The sequence below is a fragment of the Rhinopithecus roxellana genome, chromosome 16 (genome assembly GCF_007565055.1).
Source record: "Rhinopithecus roxellana isolate Shanxi Qingling chromosome 16, ASM756505v1, whole genome shotgun sequence".
NCBI lineage: Eukaryota > Metazoa > Chordata > Mammalia > Primates > Cercopithecidae > Rhinopithecus > Rhinopithecus roxellana.
In genome coordinates, this window is record NC_044564.1 from 86277776 (window position 1) to 86302213 (window position 24438).

The 24438-nt window shown below is 44.0% G+C and overlaps 1 protein-coding gene across 4 annotated transcripts; it reads right to left on the bottom strand.

The window, feature by feature from the left end:
• Positions 1-363: 363 nt before the first annotated feature.
• On the bottom strand, positions 364-15875 carry NFIL3 (nuclear factor, interleukin 3 regulated). Of its 4 annotated transcripts, none has more exons than XM_030919929.1 (3): positions 15661-15875; positions 11731-11861; positions 364-2225 (listed from the first exon to the last, which is right to left on the bottom strand). In XM_030919929.1, the coding sequence occupies exon 3, from the start codon at positions 2051-2053 to the stop codon at positions 665-667; it is 1389 nt and encodes a 462-aa protein (XP_030775789.1). In that variant the 5' UTR covers positions 2054-2225; positions 11731-11861; positions 15661-15875; the 3' UTR covers positions 364-664. The 4 variants fall into 4 exon arrangements, with proteins under 4 accessions (XP_030775789.1, XP_030775788.1, XP_030775787.1 ...); XM_030919928.1 differs by lacking the exon at positions 15661-15875 and adding an exon at positions 14889-14998; XM_030919927.1 differs by lacking the exon at positions 11731-11861.
• Between the last annotated feature and the right edge of the window lie 8563 nt (positions 15876-24438).

Below are 24438 nucleotides of genomic sequence, written 5' to 3' on the forward strand. Positions count from 1 at the left end.
TCCATGTGTCATACTTAAAGGGTAGATAACTAAGAAGAGGCTGTTCCCAAACAACTTGGATTTTTATACTTAAGAAAATTATAGAGAAAACATAATTTTACAGAAAAATATATAATACAAAGTAATTTAGTGAATTAGTCTTGAATGCAAGAAAATTCACTGTTATTTTTCTTTTCTTTCTCTTTAGAAGGTTTTCCAACTGATAGCCTGGAAAAACAAATTATTTGCTGAACTTAGCACTTCAGTTTTCTCTTATTCAGGGGAGAAAACTCCCCCATATAAAATGTAAAATAGCTTAATATTTATTTTTGTAACTTAAATTGATTTTTCTTTTCCATCAAATCAAATGCAATGGATCAGGAGTTCTGTGTTTGTCACCAATCCTTTATTGAAACTGGTAACTTACACACTTTATAATAGAACAACAAAAATAATGTTCAATATATACAGCCTTTGCATGGACTATTAGACTATACACAGGCAGAGTGATAACACAATCTAATCTTCATCATAATCTGTGCACAAAAAGACACCAAACAGACAACATGTGCACATCACAGTGAAATGACATCACAGGTCCAGTGAAAATTCAGCATAATACAAAACGGACTGCTCTATTGCAAATGACATCTTTCTAAATGCCCAGCTCTTACTCAGTAGTAATTTACCCAGAGTCTGAAGCAGAGATTGGTTGTGTGGCTATAAGTCTCTTCAGAGAGACAACCTCTGCAGATAAGTTTGCTATCCCCTGCTTCAAATACAAATTCTCTGGGTCAGAAACTTTGTAGCCACTGTCTTTCATTTCAACAACTCCAGTTTTGAAACTATTCTGAGTTTTGCCACTCAGTTCTTTTTGATGCCAGTGCTCCGATTTGAGAGACCAATCTTGAATGTTAGTCACTTGCACTGAGAAAGGAGTAAGAGAAGAATGTACCATACTTGGGGCACTATGCTTTTCGAGTTCAAAATGTCTTTTAGATGTCATGTCAATAGGTGAGGAAAGTTTTTGCGTGGCCTCAAATTCATTATCAAAGGCTTCTACTTTGATCTGCATGGCTTTAGCTTTGATCCGGAGCTTGTGTGGCAAGGCAGAGGAATTCACTTCTGGAACTTTAACCACCGTTGCATGCACGTGCTTGAGTTCAACTGGAGAATGGATGGGGCCCTTGGGGACCTGTTGCTCATCTTCGCCATCAGATGACTTTCCTACCACACCATCGTCGGTTTCCGACGTTCTCGGGGAGTTGCTGGAGGATCGGTTGACTTGCAGTAGTGGGGGAGAGTGTGAGTATCCAGAAAAAGAATTCCCCATATAGTTTTGATAGATGGACGCTGTGTAAGAGCCTCGGTCATCTCTTGGCTCCCTTGTGTAGCTCTCTAATTCCATCGGCTCTTGCTTGATAATCTGGAACTTGTTTTCAGGACTTCTGCAGCTTCCCTGCACAGAGCTCTCCTGTGTGTGCTCTACCGAGGACACTTCTGAAACATCGGACAGCGAGCTTTGTGGAGAGTGTTTAATGACAGAAATACAACTGCTTGCCACCATCGAGGGTTCGTGCTCATCCACAAATGAGCTCACATTGGATTTGGAAGTCTGGTAATCTTGAAAGTACACAGCTGTAGAATTACTGAGTTTCTGAATCTCTTGAGCATATGCTGTGGAGCTAATTAAACCAAACTTTAATTTTAGTGAAAGCAGCTCAGCTTTTAAAGTGGCGTTTTCTTCTCCCAGTGCAATTAGTTTGTTCTCTAAAACCAGGTCATTCAGTCGACGCTTCTCACGAGATCTTTTGGCAGCTTCATTATTTTTCCGCCTTTTTTCCCAATACATCGCATCTTTCTTTTCATCGGGAATGAACTCCCGTTTCCTCCGACACGCAGAAGATTTGTTTTTCCCCACACTTCCTTCACTGAGAAGCAGCTCCTCACCTGTGGTGGAGTCTTCAGACACTTCCGTTAAAGCAGAATTAAGGACCATCATCTTGTCCACATTGCTACTGGCATCAAGAGATGCCTGCTCCTTTTTGATGGTCTGCATTTTTCTCAGCTGCATCAGAAACAACCTTCCCCTATATATGTGTGTAGGAGAACAAATTAATTTCCCCGTATTCTCAAGCTCTTTAAAAACTCTGGTTTAAAATCCATCAATATTCTTCCTTTTGTTCTACTGTCTGGGATAAATCCGTCAGGCTCCTTATTGAATGAAATTGGGCCTCCGTGGTTATCTGCAATACATGAATAAAAGAAAAAAAAAACCCAGTTATTCATTGGATAAATGTTTATTACAAATTATGTACAAGGAAATATGCTAAGCATGTAGGGCATACAAGCACAGATGAGGCACGGCCACAGTTCTTTCTTTCAACGAGTTAGCATTCTCAAAAAGGAAATAAGTTCCCAAATACCTAAACTATAAAGCTGTAAAGGACAAATCCCTAATAAGACCTATCAGTAAGAGAATATGTGGTCCAGGAAAGTGAGGGAAAAATAACCTCTGCCCAGGGAGAAATAGAGGAAGGCTGTATTTAATGAGGCAAAATGGAGAAATAGTTGGGTGTGGGCAATTACAGGAAGGAAATGACAGATAGCCTCTGGTTGGTAAGTTTCTAAATAGTACATGCATACCGTGGTGCTTCTAAATAATGTTACCTAATGTTTACATCACTGCCAAGCAATATGCTCACCTCTTAAAAGGGACTTAACCAAGTAAACTTTAACATGAGTTAAAAAAAAAAAGTTCTGCACTCCTATATGGAATATAAATGGAGACAAATTTCTTCTACAAAAACTAAAGTAAAAGCCACATTAACAATGGAGCTGTTGGTTTTAATCTATACCTTAACGTGGACAGAAACCTGCCCATCACATCCCTGACTGCCTGGTAGGCTTATAACCCAGCAAATTCCACCAGGTGACTCACTGCAACTAAATGAAAAGGATTCTTCTTGATCAAGCCATCTCTTTACAAACATCTGAGTTTAAGAGATTAGAATTTTTTTTTCTGATTCCTTTGAATTGTTCTATCAAACATTCAACATTGAAGTATCCAAAATACTTCTTGTGATCTTGAAAATTCTGTCAAAATAGATTTCAGATTTCAGTTACATAGTAGCTTTGAACTAAAAAACAGTTACTAGGCCAGGCGCCGTGGCTCACGCTTGTAATCCCAGCACTTTCGGATGCCGAAGTGGGCAGATCACGAGGTCAGGAGATTGAGACCATCCTGGCCAACATGGTGAAACCCTATCTCTACTAAAAAATACAAAAATTAGCTGGGTGTGGTGGTGTGCGCCTGCAATCCCAGCTACTCGGGAGGCTGAGGCAGGAGAATCGCTTGAACCCGGGAGGTGGAGATTGCAGTGAGCTGAGATCACGCCACTGCACTCCAGCCTGGTGACAGAGCAAGACTCCATCTAAAAAAAAAAAAAACAAAAACAAAAAAAAACCACACACAAAACAAAACAAAAAAAAACACTATTCTATTCAAAGGGCTTTTAAAAGTATAGTGCATTCTTGAAACAAAATTATTTTAAACCAAGAGAATATAGTTACAGAAAAAAATTTCTTTCATTTATATGAATTAGTTTCAAGTAAAATATAAGAACTCAAGAATAGAATCATTCATTAGTTTCCTCTTCCACTGATGAAATACTTACAGTACAAATTTGGCCTGATGATTGCCTTAGCTTGAGTTAATAAAAACCCATGTTATGTTCCAATAGCAATCGTTGCATGGGGGCTTTTGAATTTAGTTATGTTTCTAGACACTGATTCTCTGCCTAATGTTCCAGTTGGTAATACTTTTCGTAAAATAGACGTGGTACAACAACGGTTTCATCAGCACGATCTGCACACAGTAGCACTTTATCCTACCATACTAAAAAGATGTAATGAGCCAGGCGTGGTGGCTAACGCCTGTACATCCCAGCACTTTGGGAGGCCGAGGCGGGCGGATCACCTGAGGTCAGGAGTTTGAGACCAGCCTGGCTAACATGGTGAAACCCCATCTCTACTAAAAATACAAAAATTAGGCATGGTGGCAGGTGCCTGTAATCCCAGCCACTCGGGAGGCTGAGGCAGGAGAATTGCTTGAATCCAGGAACCCAGGAGGCGGAGGTTGCAGTGAGCCGAGATCGCACCATTGCACTCCAGCATGGGGGACAAAAGTGAGACTTCGTCTCAAAAAAAAAAAAAAAAAAAAAAAAAAAAAAAAAAAAAAAAAAAAAAAAAAAGATGTAATGTTCTTACTTGATGTCACTATCTCTTTCTTATGCCTAGTTTCATAATGACTAATAAAGTGAAGTTTACTTTTATCAATTGGAAAAGCCTGCCAGCTTCTTTTATCTTTTCCAGAAGGAATGAAAGGAATTATGTAATAATTTCAGGATCATAAAGAATAATGTTTCATGCCAGGTTTTTGCCCATTAAACTGAGCCAACACAGTTAAGGGAACAGCTAGTCATAACTCAGAGAAATTTGTGATTATGAATACCAAGTTTCTGTTCTTTGATAATGAAACTTTAATGGGAAATGAAGGCAAGGAGTATGTCACAGTCAGCAATGATGCTGCAGAGAAGGAATCTTCCTATTTATCATTTAAACAATATTATTTCCTTTTTCTTTTTTTGATACAGAGTCTCGCTCTGCTACCCAGGCTAGAGTGCAGTGGCGCAATCTTGCCGCACTGCAACCTCTGCCTCCCGGGCTCAAGCGATTCTCCTGCCTCAGCCTCCTGAGTAGCTCAGGTTACAGTTGCATGTCACCAGCTAATTTTTTTGTATTTTTAGTAGAGACAGGGTTTTACCATGTTGGCCAGGCTGGTCTTGAACTCCTGACCTTAGGTGATTCGCCTGCCTTGGCCTCCCAAAGTGCTGGGATTACAGGCATGAGCCACCACGCCCAGCCAACAATACTGTTTCCTCTAATTTGCATTTAGGTTTTATCCTCTAACATGAAAGCCCAGTTTCCTCTACATATTGAATGGATTCTTTCCTCTGTTGCAGTCTGTACTCTGCCATTCAGCAAAGTCCTCCTGCTAAAGTAAAACAAGTGAAGAAGTAAAGAGGAAGATATCCCAGTTAAAGACGACTGCACTGACCTTTCCCAAGGCACCTTTCAAATCTCCACTATAGTCTCGGCCACTACTTTTTTCCACTTTTAGTTTTTAAACATCATATGATCCCTTGCAGACTATTAATTCTGGTTATTTTCTCCACTTGAGAATCTTTCTCTTTCATGTGTTATCTTATTTGTTCCTTCTTTAAAAAAAAAAAAATCAGATTCCTTTATTTTGCCTCACTAACTAGTTTTTACAGTAATGCTTTTGAAATGCCCCACCATTCTGTCTGTCTTAGTTACTCTTCCTAAACTTTGAGGACCTTTTCAAGGTTGGGGCCCAATTGGGAAGGAGCCTTCACAATCCTATTTCTATTTAACTAAAATAGCCCCATTTGTCTTAAAATTTCCTTAACTCGTGTCTTCTAGGTGTCTTAACTACTATATGTCTACTTTATCATCTCTACAACATTGTTGGTACATTAAGACCTACAGAAAACCTCATTTCCTTTTTTTTTTTTTTAGACGGCGTTTCACTCTTGTTGCCCAGGCTTGAGTGCAATGGTGTGATCTTGGCTCACCACAGCCTCCGCCTACAGGGTTCAAGCAGTTCTCCTGCCTCAGCCTCCTGAGTAGCTGGGATTACAGGCATGTGCTGCCATGCCCAGATACTTTTGTATTTTTAGTAGATGGGGTTTCTCCATGTTGGTCGGGCTGGTCTTGAACTCCCGACCTCAGGTGATCCGTCCACCTTGGCCTGCCAAAGTGCTGGGATTAAAGGCGTGAGCCACCACACCCAGCCATCTCATTTGTTTTTAATCATCTTCTTCCTATTTGAATTTCATGACATGTCACTATAAATCTGTGATTCTTCTCTCATCTGTATATATTACATTCATGGTCTCCACAACTCAGTGGCAAATCACCATACTATCTTAGGGTATTTTCTGTAATATTATGTGTCAAATAATCTTGCAGTGTTAAAAAGAGTTTATCAGCATTGTGGGATGATCTGGAGAGAGGCATAATCACATACACTGTGTGTGTTTCCACATGTTTGTCTTTTGTGCCCAACTACACTGGGAATTACTTCAGGGTGGAAATTAAAATATACTTGCAGTCTTCTAGCAAAAACCTGAAGATATTAGGTGCTCAACATTTCACTGACAGTCACCCATATACCTTATATAAGAGAGTTTTGTAACCGGAAAACTTTCTTGATGCTTTCTTTTAGTGTTATGTGAATTGTAAAGAAGATATTTTACTTATTAACAGAGAGATTCTCTTATTCATTAATTGGTTTACTCAAGACATATGGAGCACCCACTGTGTACTGGGCACAAGGGGAGACTGGGGGCACATAAACAGGGAGAGGAAAAACCAAACTCCAGAGACCAGGCACTCAGTCGTGGGTGGGAGACAAACAGGTGAGCAGAGGGGAACCAGGTGTGAGTGCAGAGTTGCACAGACATGGGCCTGGGGTGCAGGCTTTCTTCTTGTCATGGAGATAATAACAATAACAATCATAATAGGTGCCATTTATTGAACACTTACCACAGAACGGGCACTGGGAGCCTGACCTGCTTTCCTTCATTCACTTTCAATGACTATTTTCAGATAAGAAAACTAAGGCTCACAGAAGTCAAGTGACTTGCCCAGCGTCACACAGCTAGTTAAATGGCAGAGCTTACATTCCGGTCCAGTTCCTTTACTCTCTCCTACACTTTCACAGGTGGTTTGCATCTGTGCAATGCAGTCTTATTTACACACAGTTCTCTTTTGTGTCACTTTCAATTCTAAGTAATACACGCCCCTTTACTAAGTTACTTTGGGCGCAGTAAGGCACTATGCTAGCTTGACTTTTTTTTTTTTTTTTGAGATGGAGTTTCGCTTAGGCTGGAGTGCAATGGTGCGATCTCAACTCACTGCAACCTCCACCTCCCGGGTTCAAACGATTCTCCTGCCTCAGCCTCCCAAGTAGCTGGGATTACAGACATGCGCCACCATGCCCAGCTAATTTTGTATTTTTAGTAGAGACAAGGTTTCTCCATGTTGGTCAGGCTGGTCTCGAACTCCCTACCTCAGGTGATCCGCCTGCCACGGCCTCCCAAAGTGCTGGAATTACAGGCATGAGCCATCATGCCTGGGCCCTTAACTTCTTTTAGATGCTGTCTTAACTTCTTTAAGCCAGCAAAGATACTATCTAGAACTTTTCTCCATCCTCCTTAGAGATGTTTCAGATCTGGCACTATTTATGAATTGAGAAAACATTTTACTAATTTTCGTATCTCTGCTAAAATTTTAACCTCCTGGCCATTCTAATTACGTTAAATAGAGAAAAAGAAATATGATAGCTGTGGACACTGTCACCTATGATTTTTTTTTTTTTAACAAATCCAAGAGTGTAATCTGTTTTCAACATGAGGCGGGGGACAGTGTCTCTCTGACCCTCTCATTTTGCAGATTAATCAGCTAGAAGACAGGCTGACCTTCCCAAGACCACACAACAGTTCAGCACAGATGGGTTCTGGGCTCTCCTTATGCCCCTCAACAATAAACTTAAAGCAAATGCAAAAGTAGTTTATGATGCCTTCAAAAAGCCTCAGGATTTATGCTAACCTAACAAATTTATTTCAAGCCTCAATATTTTCCCTTATGATTAATTTAACAATTACTTCATCTATGCATCATCTTTTCAAATCAGCATCTAATGTTGTGGTATATTAGTCATTGCTTAAGTTTCTTTTTTGGTGAATAATTGACACTACATGCCAATTCTATGATGTTAGTGTACTCAGCACGATTAACTTCATTACACACATTACATGATATGACTCTCCTTGAAAACACAAATAAAAAAGAGAAATTTAAGAGCAGGTATTATTACATACCAGTTGACATATTTTTCCGTACATACTCTGAAGGTGCCATCACTAATTAATACTTTTGTATAGTCCATCACACTATTTCTCTAAGCAAGAATTATATGGCAAGAATTATATTTTGTAAGCCCAGATATTAAAAGTTTAAGTCAGATTACCTAAATATTGTTTTTAATAACAAGATTTGATTTAGAAAATTTTATAAAATAATATAACCTCATAACAATAATTCTAGACCAAATTTATCCTTGAGGAGTTATCTCATTACTTATGTTTATGGTAGACCTTTATCTTCCCTGGTCTCTCACAGAAATAATGTTTAACAATCCAAGCTCTACAAAGGAAAAGAATAAACATGCTTTGTTTCAATCATCTGAAATCTTACTAATAGTCTAAACATTAAAATCTACTCTGAGAACATTTTGTTATTAATTATCTCTAAAGGATAAGTTTTATGGCAAATTGCTATATATATTTTGTTTTTAAAATTCTGTCAATAGAAGACGAAATACTATTTGATCCGCCCAATGATTTGGAAACATTATAGAATTATCTTATTTTCCCTCTCCTCTCTGAATGTATTGTTTTCTCCCTGTTGTATAATATAGATAACAGTAAAGGAAGAAAAATGCTTTCAAGGTAAGCTTAAATTATGTTAAACTGTAAGCCATCTCTCCGGTAAGACAGCAGATGCTTATTTTTGAGATAAATGTCATTTTCATGAAAAAATCAAATCAATTAATCAATTCACATCTCTTTATACTTCTAAAGTATGAACACTAGCAATATATTAACCCTACATTTTCTTCCTGTGGGTAAAATTCACACTATCTGTGTCAATGAAATACTTTACTTCTTTTCATGGATGAGAAAACAATCTGGTATTTAAAAGCAGAGATGAAATAAGAAAAGAATTCACTACACGTGTACAACCCAGAGGAAATGGGGAGTGAAAAAACTCAGAAAACACTGAAGTTGCAAGAGAATTTTCTAATCCCATTGAAAAAGAAAAGGATTTTTAAATTGAGAAAACTATGTTAAACCTCTCTAAGGGTCATTCTGTCCCCAGGAAGCAGCTTACTCCAAAGTTAGAGAGAAATGTGTACTTGATCAAGACAGGCAAGACAAACACACACACACACACACACTTGCACACTGCCAGAATCTGTTCTATCATAGCAACAAATTGACCTACTTTTTCTATTTGGGTGCCTCCGTAAATAAATGTGTCAAAGCCTGTTCCAGTTTATGACAAATGAAAATATTTCAAGTTCAACAAAGGACCAGTTGAAAATTAAATTTAAATTTAATAAATACAATGACAACACTGCATTTTATTACATCACTGATGTAATTTAAGTAATTGAAATGTGAAATAGTATAACAACATTCTTCAAGAGGTCATCAGTGTTTGTAACTTAATACACAATTAAATTATTCTGAAGTCTGCAAAGAGTAAGCACATACACACTAGCACGGCCAAACACTTAACTGCACAGCTTGAGAAATAAGAACAGCTCTCACTAAAGATGGGAAGTAACATGGGGGAAAAACAGGACAGTAATAATTTTTTAAAAATCTATAGAAACTTAAAAGTGGGGACTATTAATATCTTGAAACTTCTGAAAAGATAACTGATCAGTGTAGCAACTAATCTGAAATCTTAACAGGACATCAACAATCACAAAGTAACCCAGTTGTAGGAAATCCTCCAATGAATAAGTAATACATGCAACACGGTGTAATGATGGCAAAAATGGTGGGCTGGGGGGGCGGTCAGGCCGAGAAAATTCCTGAAAGTTTCTAATGATAATGTAGAATCATCCCAACTTGCTTCACTTGGCTTTTAAATTTCTTTTTCCACTTTTCTAGTCAGTGGATGATTATAAATGTCATTTGCTACCTTATGAATAGAGTAGATTTTTAAATGCTTATTTTTAGTGTTTATTTGAAGGCCAGTTAATTACAGTTTAAGACCTCTAAAAAGCTAATTAGTAAAAGACATCATGTTCTGATAACTAAAAGGCTTATAAACATCACTCTGAGTCCGTCCTATGAAACTGAGTCCTCAAAGCACAGATTATTAATAAATGGCATCTAGCAAATCTCAAGTAAACTTTCTTATCATAAAAACAAGCTATGCTCTTATTAAAGTCATACAAGAAACAGTGCTGGGTGTTTTTTTTTAACTACAGTAAAGTTACTTACAAAGAAATGTGAAAGATAACTGGGGGTAGTAATAATAAAAATTCATTTTGAAACTGAAAAATTCTTATGTAATGTCTGTGATCAAAGGTCAACGTCTTTCAACATTCTCATACAAGTCCAACCTGGATAGAAATCAACTCAAATATAATTTAGAAAAATAACAGGATATCAAACAATGTGTTAAACCCTGTGAAATACAGGCATACCTTACAAAAACAAGAAATGAATATTAAAGGAAATTTCAATTACATTGTTTCTGTTATATTTTGAATTGAATCCCAAGTGTGCTCTCATTCCTCAATACAAATTAAAAATAAACAAATTTAACAGCATCAATGGCATCTGGATTACAATGGAAATCATGAAGTATATGAGTTTAACCTGGGTAAAAATAAAGCCCAGGCAATATGACTGCACCTTTTCCATTCCATGCTGCAATCGCATTTACATCTCGAAATTGACTCTAATGACCAAGGCAAGGTCAACTAGAAAAATCCACTCAGCTGGTGAGTCAGGCACATTGCTCAACGTCCGAAGGCCTCTCACAAAGAGTTTTAATTTTCAGGCTGTTGCATCACAGTGATGTTATAACTGCACTGAACAAAAATAAGCCTTTAACCCAGAAAAGGAAATTGTTTCAAAAACTACAGTAAGTGTGAGAATACACTTTGTTGAGGTGCAAATTTCCCCATCTGGTTTTCAGGCTCTGCGACCTGGGCTGCTAATTCATTTCTCCGAGTTTCCATTTCCTCCTCTATGAAATGTGGACGATAACAGAGCCCCTCAACACTGTGCCTGGCACATGCAGAGTATAAGTTTAGTAAATACTAACTCGTAATCTCTTTTCTGAAGAATGATAAGTATCAAAAGGCAGCGATGCCTATCAGTTCCAGGCTGTCTTCGCTGCTCATGAGTCTTACTGAAGCCTGACCTATGTCGCAAGTGTAAGGGTAAACCAAATGAAAATTTCTTCTGTTAGTCAAAAGGGTCAAATATAAACACTTTCACAGGACCGGCCTTAGTTTTCAGGCTACATATACCCCCTACAAGAGAGCTGATGTGTGGTGTCTCACCATCCACTGCTGATCTCAGACCACAAAGTTTTAGATAGAGAAATCATTCAGGCTACAGAAAATGAGTCACAGAATGTGTAAGGGAATTGGAAAGAGCTGAGCTATTAATACGGCACTTGTCACTTCATTCCTGCTACTATAATCGATTCATCTCTCTATTCCTTCAAGCAGCTCCCCAAAACATTAACCCAATGACTTGGGAAGTTTGAGGTTCTGCAATCCTGTCAGGATTCCCCTTAAACTGAAATTAACATTGAACACAATGGCAAAGTTTTCAGGAAAAAAAAAAATATTATTAGAACAAAAAAAGTATCCAAGAAAGATCTTACAGACTTAATTCCAACATGAATCCTTACTGTTACTGCAAAGAGATTTACAAAGAGAAAAATGAAGGTCAATACTGACTGACACACACACACACAAAGATTCTGGCTGCTGGTCAATAATACAGGAAACATTTACTGAACTCCTCACAACCAACTAGGTCAACAGGTTTTATTCCCTCAGTTTACCTGGAGAGTGATGGAAATCAGGACAGTGGAGGAAGATAACAAGCTGGGGCCTGGGACCCAGGGTTCTTGTAAGCCCAGGGCCTGTGCTCTTAGGATCTGTACCTCACCGATGCCTGTTCTCTAACTACTGCCTGTAACAAGAGGGAAACTGATTAGGGATAAGGGTGTAGCATATGATCCCATAGAAGCCAAGTTTTTGGTCAGTTTTCAACAAAGAGCACATTGCGTTGATATGCTTCAAGAGAGCATCTGTGATGTCTCCATGAATTCACTGTGAGTTCCCGCATGGGTACAATCTTGGAAGTCTTTATGCCAGGATGAAAGTACTGTAGTTTTACAGGAGTACAGCAGCGTCTATGTGGGTATTTTGATTTTATTTTGAACTCTGGAGATCAGTGTTCTCTCTAGCCTTTGACCATATAAATTAAAGGTTTAAAAAAAATCGGCTCAACTCAACTGGCCAAAGTCAAGCTGAGGACTTCTTTTTTAATCACTATCAATACTGGAGCGCCCCCACCCCCAATTTCTGTGGTCGGTGGACGTTTGGAGGTTTCTCTTAAGGTCTTTTTCACTTCAAGAATGGAGACGCGCTTCGCTCAGAAATACAATGAAGACTCTTGGAACAAAGGTGTCTGCAGGTTTCAGAACCTCACCGCAGAACAGGCGCGGAGTCAGGCCCCTGGATTTGCCCTGTTGGAGGGAGAGCCGCCGAGACGCAGGCACTCCGGGTCGCCCGCGCTGCCCCTGTCCGCCCCGTGCGGGCGCCGGGGTCCCTGGCTCCCTGGCTCCCCGGCTCCCCGGCTCCTGCGGCCCGGGCGAACCCAGAGCGCACCCGCACTCCGACCCGGGCCGGTCCCTAGGGCCCGGGCTCCACCAGCCGCGCCCCCACGCGTCGCCTCCCAGAGACCCCCCTCCCTCCGGGTGGGCGGCGCAGCGGGGCCTCGGCGCCGCGAGGACCCCCCGCGCCAGAACAAAGGAATGTGGGGAGGGGGCAGGGAGGAGCGCAGGCCATCGAGCAGCCCCAGTATAACTGCCGCCCGGAGGCGCTTCTCGGTCCCGACCCGAGGTCCCCGCCCGCCACTACCAGACCCGCCCCCAACCCCGGCTTCTCGCAGACCCCACCGGCCCGCAAGAGGGAGCGGCGCACTGGGGGCCGCACGGACGCGCCATTGGAGATCCCGATCGGAAGGTGGCGCCACGCTGCCCCTACAGGGCCGGGACTCCCCCGCGAGCTCGCAAAGTAGGTCGGGGGTCTGAAGCTGGGGGCCTAGAGCAACTAGCTTCTTGGAAAGCGACTGCAATTGTTTGGGGTAATATACTCTGTTCCAGAGACGTCCACCCCCCCACCAAAAAAAACCCTGCACTTAATTTAAATGTTACGATATATACATCCCATCATATACATATATTCACACATAATCACTATGTAACAGTCCAGGAAGAAATTAAATATTTGGGTAAATTACATATTCATACATCGTCACATGAGTAAAACTAGGGTATCTAGACAAAAATACGATCTACTAACCTATATCTGTTTCCCATAGGTCATATCTGATCTGGGGGTAAATAAATACTTCTGACCTCACTTACTGTTGTTATTTACAAAAACCAAGAACAGAAGATGGCACTTGACCATTCCCCGCTGTTCTCGGAGAACAGCAGTTTCCTAAAGTGTCCTTTAAAAACATAAATGGGAGCCAGCATCCAGCAAATCACCGGGCGCTGCGAAATGCCTTCCTAAAAATACAATCTTATCAAAGGTCTCCGAAGGCGTGTAGTTAAAACTACAGCAAATGGCCTTGAACTTGTATTTGCACACAGCCCTAGAGAAAACACCAGAAATAGCACTGCGAGGCCACAATTGTTAAAATGTGATAGGGCTAAATTTAGAAGAACGCGCGTTTCATTTAGGGCAAAAGACACACATTCGGCAGCATGAGCAAACTCCATGCTTACCCGGTTGTCTACTTTCCTGTTTAAAATATCCTTACGAAAAAAAAACTGTTATAGTGACATTCTTAAAGGCTGAGACTGTCCTACTTTCTTTGTAGCAAGATTATAAAATCACGTAATTAGCTCCCTCTCTATGCTCACTGCCAGCAAATTCGGCAGTTACATAATGCAACATTTCCAGGAAACTATTATGTGATTTGTCTTGTCGTGTCTGAAAAAGCGATGACAATAAGGTGAGAAAAAGGGCTGATCGAATGGAATGCATTAAAATTAGGAAGGTGGGGAGGTAAACGTCACAATGGTTCGTCCCAGATTTAAAAATAACAGCTGAGAACATTGAAAGGGCGAACCCCAGTAGTACCCAAGATCAGAATTCAACCCGAGCAATTCTTGCTTTTAGGTTTTGTAGTATCGTTTTAAAACCTGTTTATTTGGGACGTAATATAGACATAAATAACGATCTAATATCCAATGCTGCGCCTCAATTACCAAATCATTGCACACATACGCGCATATTCCCACATCAGCCCGCAATCCTTGCCAACATTTCACCGTGGGCAGATTATGCAATGTATGAAAGGACAAATCCCACAACCTTCCCGAGGGCTTGTAAAACACGCTGACGACAAACAGGGTGGAAAACGTCTGTGCAGACACAGCCCCTGACACAAACAAACGCCGCGCAGGCATTCTCCGAATGCCGTCACCGTTCACGCTACCAACCCGTTTTCTCACCAAGCAAATCAAGACTATTCCCCATTCCTCAACCCCCAAGTCCTCTCCCCCCTACGCCGCCAGCCCCCGGGAAGGAACAAGAAAGAAAGACACTAGAGAGGAAAGAGCATATTCCCGCTCGGAGAGGGCTCAGCCTGCCTGGCGCTCTTCTCTACCAAAACATCAATTTTCCTGAAATCAGGAGACATTATGCAACAGCAGCGGGGGGAGAGCGCAAACCAGCCAGGACTACGTGCCGGCGCGAAGGCGCTGCAATCAAAGCAGCCACCTTAAGGTGGCGAGTCCCATCCTGACAAGGCAGCAAAAGTTTATGTAATGAATGCCCCGCGCGCACTCGCCGCTGCTGGCGAGCCCAGCTTACAGCCCGACCCCGCACACTGCGCGGCCAGCACCCCGCGCCGGCCCGCCCGCAGCGCGCCCGGGGAGCAGTCGCCGGGCCCCCAGCCGGCGGTGGGCGGAGCGCTTACCGTGTTCCTGCTCTCGGGCCGGCGAGGAGAAAGAAAGGGGCGGCCGCGAGTCAGGCCGCCGGCGCTCGGGGCTCGGGCCGGGCCGGGCCGGGCCTCCGGGGCCGCGGCGGGAGGCGGGCGGCGGCGAGGGCGCGGCGCGGGAGGCGGGCGGGCGCGCCGGGTCCGCGGGCGCCGTGGCCGCGCCGAGAGATGTGTGTTAGTAGGTCAGTTCCGAGCGCCGCGCTACGTCGCCGCCCGCCAGCCCCGCGTGACTGGCGGCCGCGGCCCCAATCGCCGCGCCTGCACCCGCCCCCGGCCCGCCGCCAATGGCCGCGGCCGGCAGGGGCGGGCCGGGGCGGGCTCTCGGCGGCCACGCCCCGCCTCTCCGCCCTCAGCTCCCCCTCCGCGGCGGCGCCACTACCAGCTTGCGTCCCTCCCCGGCCAGGGCCACCGCCGTCCGAGCGCCCGCGAGGGCTGGCACCCCATGCCCGGCGTAACGAGGGTTGCGCAACGGCCCGCGCGGCCGACACGACCGGAGCGAGCCTGCGGAGGAACCCGGGAGCCCCCAGTCCCACCGCCCCGTCCGCTCTTGGCTTCCTTCACCCTCCCGGTCGCTGCGGTGGCTCTGCGCACCCCGCGACCCTCACTGGCTCGCAGAGGCGCTTATTGTCTTCCTGAGAGCCGCAGCCGGCCGGGCTACCTGTTGCCGACCGAGCACTGCGGGCTGCGGCTACCCGGGCGTGGCAGGGACCTCGGCCTCCCCTTCCCGGCACACTCCCGAGAGGAACCCTACCTTTGGGGTGGGCAGGAGAGAAGGCGGGGGGTGGTGGCTGGCAAGCTGCCAACACTCGGGGCGCGCTGCGGCAGGGAAGGGGTTGGCGCGGCCGGGCAGCTACGCGGGGCTGCGCGGCGGAGGCAGCGATGAAAATGCCCCGGCGCCTCTCCTGAGAGCCGCGACGGCCGGGAGCCGGGAGGGAAAGCTCCACGCACAAAACACCGCCCCCTGCACAATTAGGGCGAAGATGACGGCTGCAAAGTTGTTGCGTAACACGACTAGGAAACGAGGCTTGCTGAGGTCCATCTACCCACCCCCGCCACGCGGGTGCGGCGTTCCTCGGAGGATGTGAAGGTCCGCGCTCCGGGTGCGCCCCACTGGGACGCCCACTGGCGTTTGGTGCTGGGGCTTGAGACGGCCGCGCGGGATCTCTTCTGTGATCTTGAGCTGATAGCTGCTTAGTGTCATTTCTGCCTCTAACTGGAAACGATAGTCTCCTCTCCCAAATTTCCGGGCTACGGAAGAGACGTAAAAAAATGGGAAAAAGAGCACCTAGCCGCGACTTCTTAAGTCTACGCGCTAGACTGTCAAGGCACGTGGCACACTCCCTGCGTTTACCGATACATGGATAGTGGGTCAGTGCTGGCCTTAGCGAAGGGAGCCATGTTACCGACAGTGACTCACAGGCTTGCCCAAATACGGAGTGTGGCAGGTGGGCAGGACCTCCACCAGCCAGCTCCCTCCTGCTCTACTTGAACTACGTGGGGGCTGGGCCGAGTGCTCCACGACTTTCCACTTCTTTTTTGCCCCTTTCGTTTTTAAAAAGCAATAACCAAAGTAAAGAGAAGAGCAGAGTGAACACCCAGGTACCATCTCTAGCGTCTGCCATGAGCAGCAGATCTACTCGCCAAGATTGTCTTTTCTACCTTTCCCATTCTTGAACAGTTAATATCGTAAGCACCCGAGTCATATTTAAAAATTTTTTATCACCTGTCAGTTGGGTTTTTGGAAGGCCTCCCGGGGCAGTGTTGTGGTTTTGAACGCACTCTTGTTCGTAATTTATCTGGTAATACAGCTCTATTAACAAGGCTCTGAAAACTCAGACGTACAATATGGGCTTAGCGTGTTCCCCGAAGCCATCTTCCCGGTACTGACTAATGCAAGATCCACATCCCCTCGACTACACATTTTCCAAACTTGACTGTCTTCATGAGAACAAATCCTGATTTTAGTTTATACTCTCCCCTTTTCTCATACATATATAGTAATTCAAGATGGGGTCTTACTATGTTATCCAGGTTGGCCTGGAACTCCTGGGCTCAAAAGATCCTCTGGCCACAGCCTCCCTGGTAGTGGGATTACAGGCGCGTGCCACTGCGCCTGGCCACTTTTCTCAAATGTACTGATAGTTTCCTTTTTGCCAAAACCTTACAATGCTTATTTATACCTTTGAAAACCTCTCCTAGATGAAATCAAAATCATATCCATAAATCAGTTGCCTTTTCGGGGTCAGAAATGCAGTTATTGTTTAGAAATCCAGGGCTGCCCTGCATAATCTACCCTCCCCTTCACGTGTTCTCACCTTGTTGTGCATTTTGAATAATTTCATGGAATTTCAAAGTCGTTGTAGAATGGGTAGTAAATGTCTTTCTTTTTTTTTTTTTTTTTTTTTTTTTGAGGCGGAGTCTCGCTCTGTCGCCCGGACTGGAGTGCAGTGGCCAGATCTCAGCTCACTGCAAGCTCCGCCTCCCGGGTTTACGCCATTCTCCTGCCTCAGCCTCCCGAGTAGCTGGGACTACAGGCGCCCGCCACCTCGCCCGGCTAGTTTTTGTATTTTTAGTAGAGACGGGGTTTCACCGTGTTAGCCAGGATGGTCTCGATCTCCTGACCTCGTGATCCGCCCGTCTCGGCCTCCCAAAGTGCTGGGATTACAGGCTTGAGCCACCGCGCCCGGCCGTAAATGTCTTTCTTTAAAGACAACTCAACCTTCAAGATAAGTAAAGAACGTGCCTGGAGCCACCCCAGGCAGTGATGCTGGAGGAATTCTCTCAACCTGGAAACTTATTCTTTATGCTGAATTTTGAAATCGGATGCTCTTAGAATTACTTGGAGTATTTTAGATTGGGTATGTATTATATTTGTGCATCATTCATTGTTACCAGCTAAGTTGGAAATCAGAGGAAGTGCAAAAGGTGTCTGAGATACCAGCTTAGAAAACAACTCTTTAGCTCCTCCTGGTGATTAGGAAACCACTAAACAATAGGATGAAGGATCTGTCCCCAGGGCCCAAGTGATGATGTGTCTAATATATATCCTAGAACATTCACAGAGTAGGTAAGTATTTGCAGATTAACCCGAGTAAATGGAGCATAAAAACCTAAGATATTTGACACAAATTAACCAGGATAGGGAGGCTTCTAGGAAGACATCAGCATGTGCCTGATGGTGGAGCTGGGCTGTGAGGTTCTCAGGAGGAGGAGGAAGGGGTTCTTGCTCTCAGCAACCTCTCAGTGCTGGGGGTGGATGGAGGGCAGAGGCAAGGGAAGAGGTGGCTGGGACAGGGATGAGAACTACCAGCAGAAGACAATCAACCACATTCTAATTCATTTTATTATACTGCCAACATGGTTTCTGACTAAGCAAATATAAGAGCTATAGCTTGAGAACAGAATGACTAAAACAGTGACTTCTTACTAAAATGGGAATTTACTAAGAATTTGTAATTTAGTAATGATTTGATTTAATACAGTAATAATTGTTCTACAGCTGCAGAATGTTTTGAGCTGGAACATCCCTAAGAGGCCATACATATATCCCAGGGATTTTACAGTGGACCTCACTAGGCAGGAGTAGCTGTAAAATCAGATGAGTAATGAGAATTCAGGACGTTAGCCACACATGGACTGTGGCAAAAAGAAGGTGACCCATTGAAGAATGCTGGTTTTCAGCTCTCATCAGTTGCTGTTTCCAGGAGCCCACAGCTCCAATTATTCAAAAGAATGTTGACTTTTTTTTTTTTTTTTTTTTTTTTTTTGGTGAAATATCCTGATTTTCAGGTTAGGCAAGCAATTCATTAAAAAATAAGACTGCAGAGCCCACAGCTCCAATTATTCAAAAGAAAGTTGACTTTTTTTTTTTTTTTGGTAAAATATCCTGATTTTCAGTTTAGGCAAGCAATTCATTAAAAAATAAAAGACTGCAGAACTTACCTACCCAGAGGCTGGACAGTCTGAGTCCTCTCACAGAGGAGTTCTACAGAGATGTCCTGGTAACGGGGCAGAGAGGGGGGACTCAGTGATTAAAAGGCGGGCTGCCTACCTGGCAACCAAATTGGGCAGCTCCACCCTATCTGTTTTGTGCATTGGATTTCTGGATTTCTTTGTTGAAAAACTTTGATAGCTAAAAGCCCTTTGGTGACCTCCTGTCTGGTCTGGTGACCAGCAGCCTGCATCAGGGCTCCTGTGTGCCAGGATCATTTTCTTTCCACTGTAGTATGTTTATGGACCATCTTGTGTCTTTTTATTAAACTCCAGGAACAAAAGTTCAGTTTCTAGGAATCCGTAGCATATAGTTTTTGTTGTTGTTGTTGTTGTTGTTGAGACAGGATCTTGCTGTGTTGCCCACACTGGAGGGCAGTGGCGTGACCACGGCTCACTGCAGCCTTGATCCCCCCAGGCTCAAGCAATCCTCCAACTTCAGCCTTCCAAGTAGCTGGGACTGCAGGTGCACACTACCATGCCTTGCTAATTTTTTAATATATATATTTTTTTAGAGTCGGTGTCTCTCTGTGTTGCCCAGGCTGGTCTCAGACACCTGGGCTCAAGCAGTCCTCCCACCTTGGCCTCCCAAAGTGCTGGAATTACAGGTGTGAGTCACAGCACCAGACCTGTTTTGTTTTCAAGTGGAGACTTTGAGATGTGAGCTGGCATGGTAGCCTTAGTGAGGTTCTCCTCCCCACGCCCATCAGTGTGTGCTTTATGCTGGGATTTTGGCTTTGATGCAGTGAGTCATTGACTGTTGAGGCAGAAACTTCCTGGAATGATATTTCTTTCCTTCACTCATGCACTTTTATTTCTGCTCTTCATGCCATTTTTAATCTTTCACCTCTGTCTTCCTCTTCCGCTTTGCCTTTTCTTGTAATTTTTCTACCTTTGCTGACCTTTTATCTTTTTAAATTTCTTTCTCTTGATTTACTCTATTGATTCTTTTTTCCTTTGGTCTTTCTCCAGTCATTCAGATCCTCATTACTCCCTGGGATTCCTTCATTCCACCAAACATCCACTTTTCTCTTTGCTCTTGCCACCTACCTATCCCAGCCACAACCTAGACATTGTAGTTTTTAAGATTTCCACTCTGTCTTCCAGCCTCTGCCTCTTAGTTGCCTAACTTTGCCACGTGGCTCCGTTAGCAGGAGTTCTATTAGCATGCTTGGCCTTCTTTTTCAAAAACTAGCTTTTGTGGGAAATTGGGTAATAGAAGATGGTCAAATAACATTCCCTGTAGAAGCGATGGCTTTAAAGTATGGGAAGCCAAAATGTTTCCTATTAAGCAGCTCTTGCTCAAGCTAAGAAAGAAATTAGATCTCTACACCAATGACATGATTTCCCCAGACAAAAGCAGCTGATGGTCTGAATACATTTCAAAGCATTTCCAAAGGACCCAGGAAAAGACCAGAAAGAGGTGATTTTGCAAAGAAGAGAAAATGTTGCAAGTACACTGTTACAAAAACTGAAACGTGTCTTTAAATTCAGCCACAACAGATGGCACACATTTCAGTAAGCATTTTTATTCATTCAGATTAAATGGTATATGTGAGTAAGGGTGCCAAAATAAGGGACATTAACAAAAAAAGGTAGGTAGGAAGCAAGAGAATACACTAAAAATGGTCAAGACTGTGGGAGCAGCTAATCGTGTTCATTGCAACATCTTGGCGATGGAGCAAGCATTGTGGCAGCACTCAGCCAGCAACTGGGACACAGCTAGCAGCACTATGCGTATATGAAATAGAAAATTGTGAAATATGTTCTAACAAAAATCATTTCACCAGGAATAAGACATGACAGGTCCACATTGCAATCCAGTTCAAATCAACGAAGTAAAGCTTATCTAAACATTTTTGTGAAGTCATGCACAGGATAGTTTACTGGAAAGAGCTACACAGCTGCAACTGAGAAGCTGGGATTCTAGTGCATTCTGTACCCCACACTCACCAAGGGGATCATTTCACCTCTCTGAATGTCCATTCCTTCATCTGAAACCCAAGGGAGCCGACCAGATGCTCAGCCGCGTTCCTTCTCTCATTAGCGTGGGTCGACTAACATGCCACCAGCATATATCGCAGAAAAGAAAACCTGCAAATGTGGCATTTGCAGCAAAGCAGCTATGGCAAGCACTGGCTCATTCATAACCTTCCCTTGGCCTAATTGTAACATGGACAAGAGAAAATTACCTTGTTGAGCTGCCCACCAACTTTTGTAACTCCAGAGACAAAAGTTGTCTTCTGGAGGCGTGGTTTGTTTCAGCAAGAGATTAAAGCAAATGCTATCAGTTTGGTAAATGCACTTAAGAAGTCCGGAAATTGGGTGCTTGACCACATTTCTGGTCTTCTGAGAAACTTTCAGAAGTGCTCAGGATTCAGCTGCCACTGTGTTTTCAGCTGCTGCTGTGTGATGCTGCTCTCAGGCAGTGCATATATGTCTGTGGAGGATTTTGTGAGTCCGCGTACTGGCAGGATGATAAAAGAGCCAGCTCTTGGGCAGTCACCAGGAATTGCAAGCAGTAGAGCCCAGTGCTGAAGACCCAGATCCAGAGGCCTGTGTCCACATCCCAGTTTGCCCACAGCTGCTCAGGAACTCTGTGACTGTGGGCAAGTTACTTTTCTCTTCTGCTGTGTGCCTCACTTTCTCCTTTTGACAACCATTTATAAGTATAGTATCTCAACTTGTTCTGAGGATAAAATTAGTACCTATTAACTGATTAGGAAAGTGCCTGACATATTAGCAAGTGTTAGCTATTGTTATTAATATTAACCCAATGAAAGAATCAATATACATCAGAAAAATGGTATCATCAACCAAATGCTTGTGCGTGTGCATATGTATGTGTGTGCGTGTCCATATTAATTACATATACATAACAAATCTTGTTACGCTGCCAGGATCCTATTCAATTCAGATGAACAAGTGAGCACGTACATCTACAAGAAAGAATAACAGAGGTGGATGGGGATTGGAATTCATTCATTCTTCCATTTATGGAGCACCTGCTGGGTGCCAGGCATCCCTTGAACAGTTGATGATATCCCATGCCTGCTCTAGACTTGGCGCTCATTCGTTCGCTGTCTCACTTAATACACATTTACTGACTACTTAGCAGGGGCCAGAAACTAAGCCAGGCCCTTAGAGGTTAAGGGGAACATGAGGATGGTGGGTTAAAAGCATAACTCAAATACTGTCACGGTGTAGTAACTGTCACTGGAAAGACCAGACCGTGTACCAAGAGGGGCTTGAAGGAGAGGAGACCCACATTCCATTGAAGCAGAGGCAGAAGTACTTCCTGAAAGAGGGTAGAATTTGATCAAAGTTTTTATTTTTTATTAAAAAAAAAATTTGGTACAGGATCTTGCTCTGTTGCCCAAGCTGGAGTGCAGTGGCATGATCATAGCTCACTGCAGCCTTGACCTCCTGAGCTCAAGCAGTCCTCCTGCCTCAGCCTCCCAAGCAGCTAGGACCACAGGTGCATGCCAACACACCAGGCTAATTAAAAAACTTTTTGTAGAGACAGGGTCTTGCTATGTTGCCCAGTCTAGTCTCAAAACCCTGGCCTCAAGTGATCCTCCCATCTCAGCCTCCTAAGGGCTGGGATTATGACCCAAAGTCTTAAAGATGTGTGGGTGTTCTGTAGACAGGAGCCATACCTTAAGAGAGTACCACATAAAGCCAGGCCTAGCAAAGCCAGTGTGGTTGGTGACCAAGGGAACCTTGGGGAGTGACAAGTCCTGGCAAAGAGCTTGATGGAAACCCAGGTTTTGCAAAGTCGGCATAGGAGAGCAGTGTGGAAATGTAGACCAGGCCCGGGTCTAGAGGACCTGGAGTAGCAAAACCAATCAGAACGTTATTCAGGCAGGCAGGAGTATAGCTGGCTCCAGAGAACACGTTCTATAAAAAGGACACATTGTTTGAAACGTTTTTTTTCCCCCAAGTGTCACACATTAAGAATTAGTGTAGGGAAATGTTTCAAAGCCTGGACTCTAGGGCTGGGTGACCGTGGGTAAGTCACGTGAAACCTTGATGCCTCAGTTTCTTCATCTGAGAAACAGCACAATAGTACTTTACATATGCTATATATGCTTCAGTTCCTCTACACAGTAAGAATAATAACAAATATTGCTCAAACACCACAGCATGTGCACGCCGTCTTGGGTGCTTCACATATATTAAGACATTTCATCCTTCTGCCATTCCATGGAGAGGGGAAAGGCATCATGGGAACAGAGTCTGAGCTCAGAGATGCACTGGCACATGCTCTCCAATGCTGTTACAAAGGGCGTGTCTTCAACCCACTAGAGAAAGCAAGCTGGAGACTAGAAGCGAGTGGAATTGGACTTGAACAGTAACCACAGTGGAAGAAGACGTGACTCTGGCCTCCAGGGAGTGTTTGTACTTGGGCTATGCTGCTCCAGAGTTCCTTTTGCTCCTGTTCCTGCTCTTGGCTGTCTGGGATGGTTCCCAGTGCAGGACTTGTACTGCTCAATGACCCAGACCACACAAGGCTTTTCCCCCAATGCATAAGTAAAACACCACTTTCCTTTGTAAAAATGACCTCTCTGCAAGTTCCAGTGTGTCTCCTTCTTGGATCCACTTTGCCTCACCTGTCCCAAGCCTCCCTTGCTTGCTACTGGAGAGGCTTTGTCTTGGACATCTTTCCCTCTTCTACCACCAGCAGCTAACTTGGGTCTTCCTGGGTTTCCAAGGCTTTCCTGCTGCACCAAGTAAGATGGTCAGAGCTTACAGATGGGCGCTTCCCATCACTTAGGAACTCACACAAGCACAGAGGGCCAGGGACCTGTCTTTCCCAGGGGCTACCACGAGCAGGTAGCACAACCCCAAGGTGTAGGGTAGTTGGCACACCATCAGGTTAGTTCTGAGCCATGAGTGACAGGAGATGGGATGGAGCCAGTAGATAAATGCCTCCCCTCTACAATGTTTAGTGGCATGATGTCTCGTGTCCCAGCCACAGTCTGTGCTGTCTTGGGACACTGTAGTCAACCTGATAGAGTACCTTGTCCTTATACATGTACTTCCCCTATTTCTCTGTCTCCTCTTCTTTTCCTCTTACTCTTGCAGTTCTAGAATTGTACCTCCCAAGAAAGCCTTAGCACAGGAGCTTTGATTCAGGCTTCGGTTTCTGGGAAACTCAGGCCCAGTGACTTTCTTTTTTTTTTTTTTTTTTTTTTTTTTTTTTTTTTTTTTTTTTTTTTTTTTTTTTTTTTTTTTTTTGAGACGGAGTCTTGCTCTGCCACCCAGGCTGGAGTGCAGTGGCCGGATCTCAGCTCACTGCAAGCTCCGCCTCCCGGGTTCACGCCATTCTCCTGCCTCAGCCTCCCGAGTAGCTGGGACTACAGGCGCCCGCCACGTCGCCCGGCTAGTTTTTTGTATTTTTTTTAGTAGAGACGGGGTTTCACTGTGTTAGCCAGGATGGTCTCGATCTCCTGACCTCGTGATCCGCCCGTCTCGGCCTCCCAAAGTGCTGGGATTACAGGCTTGAGCCACCGCGCCCGGCCTCCCAGTGACTTTC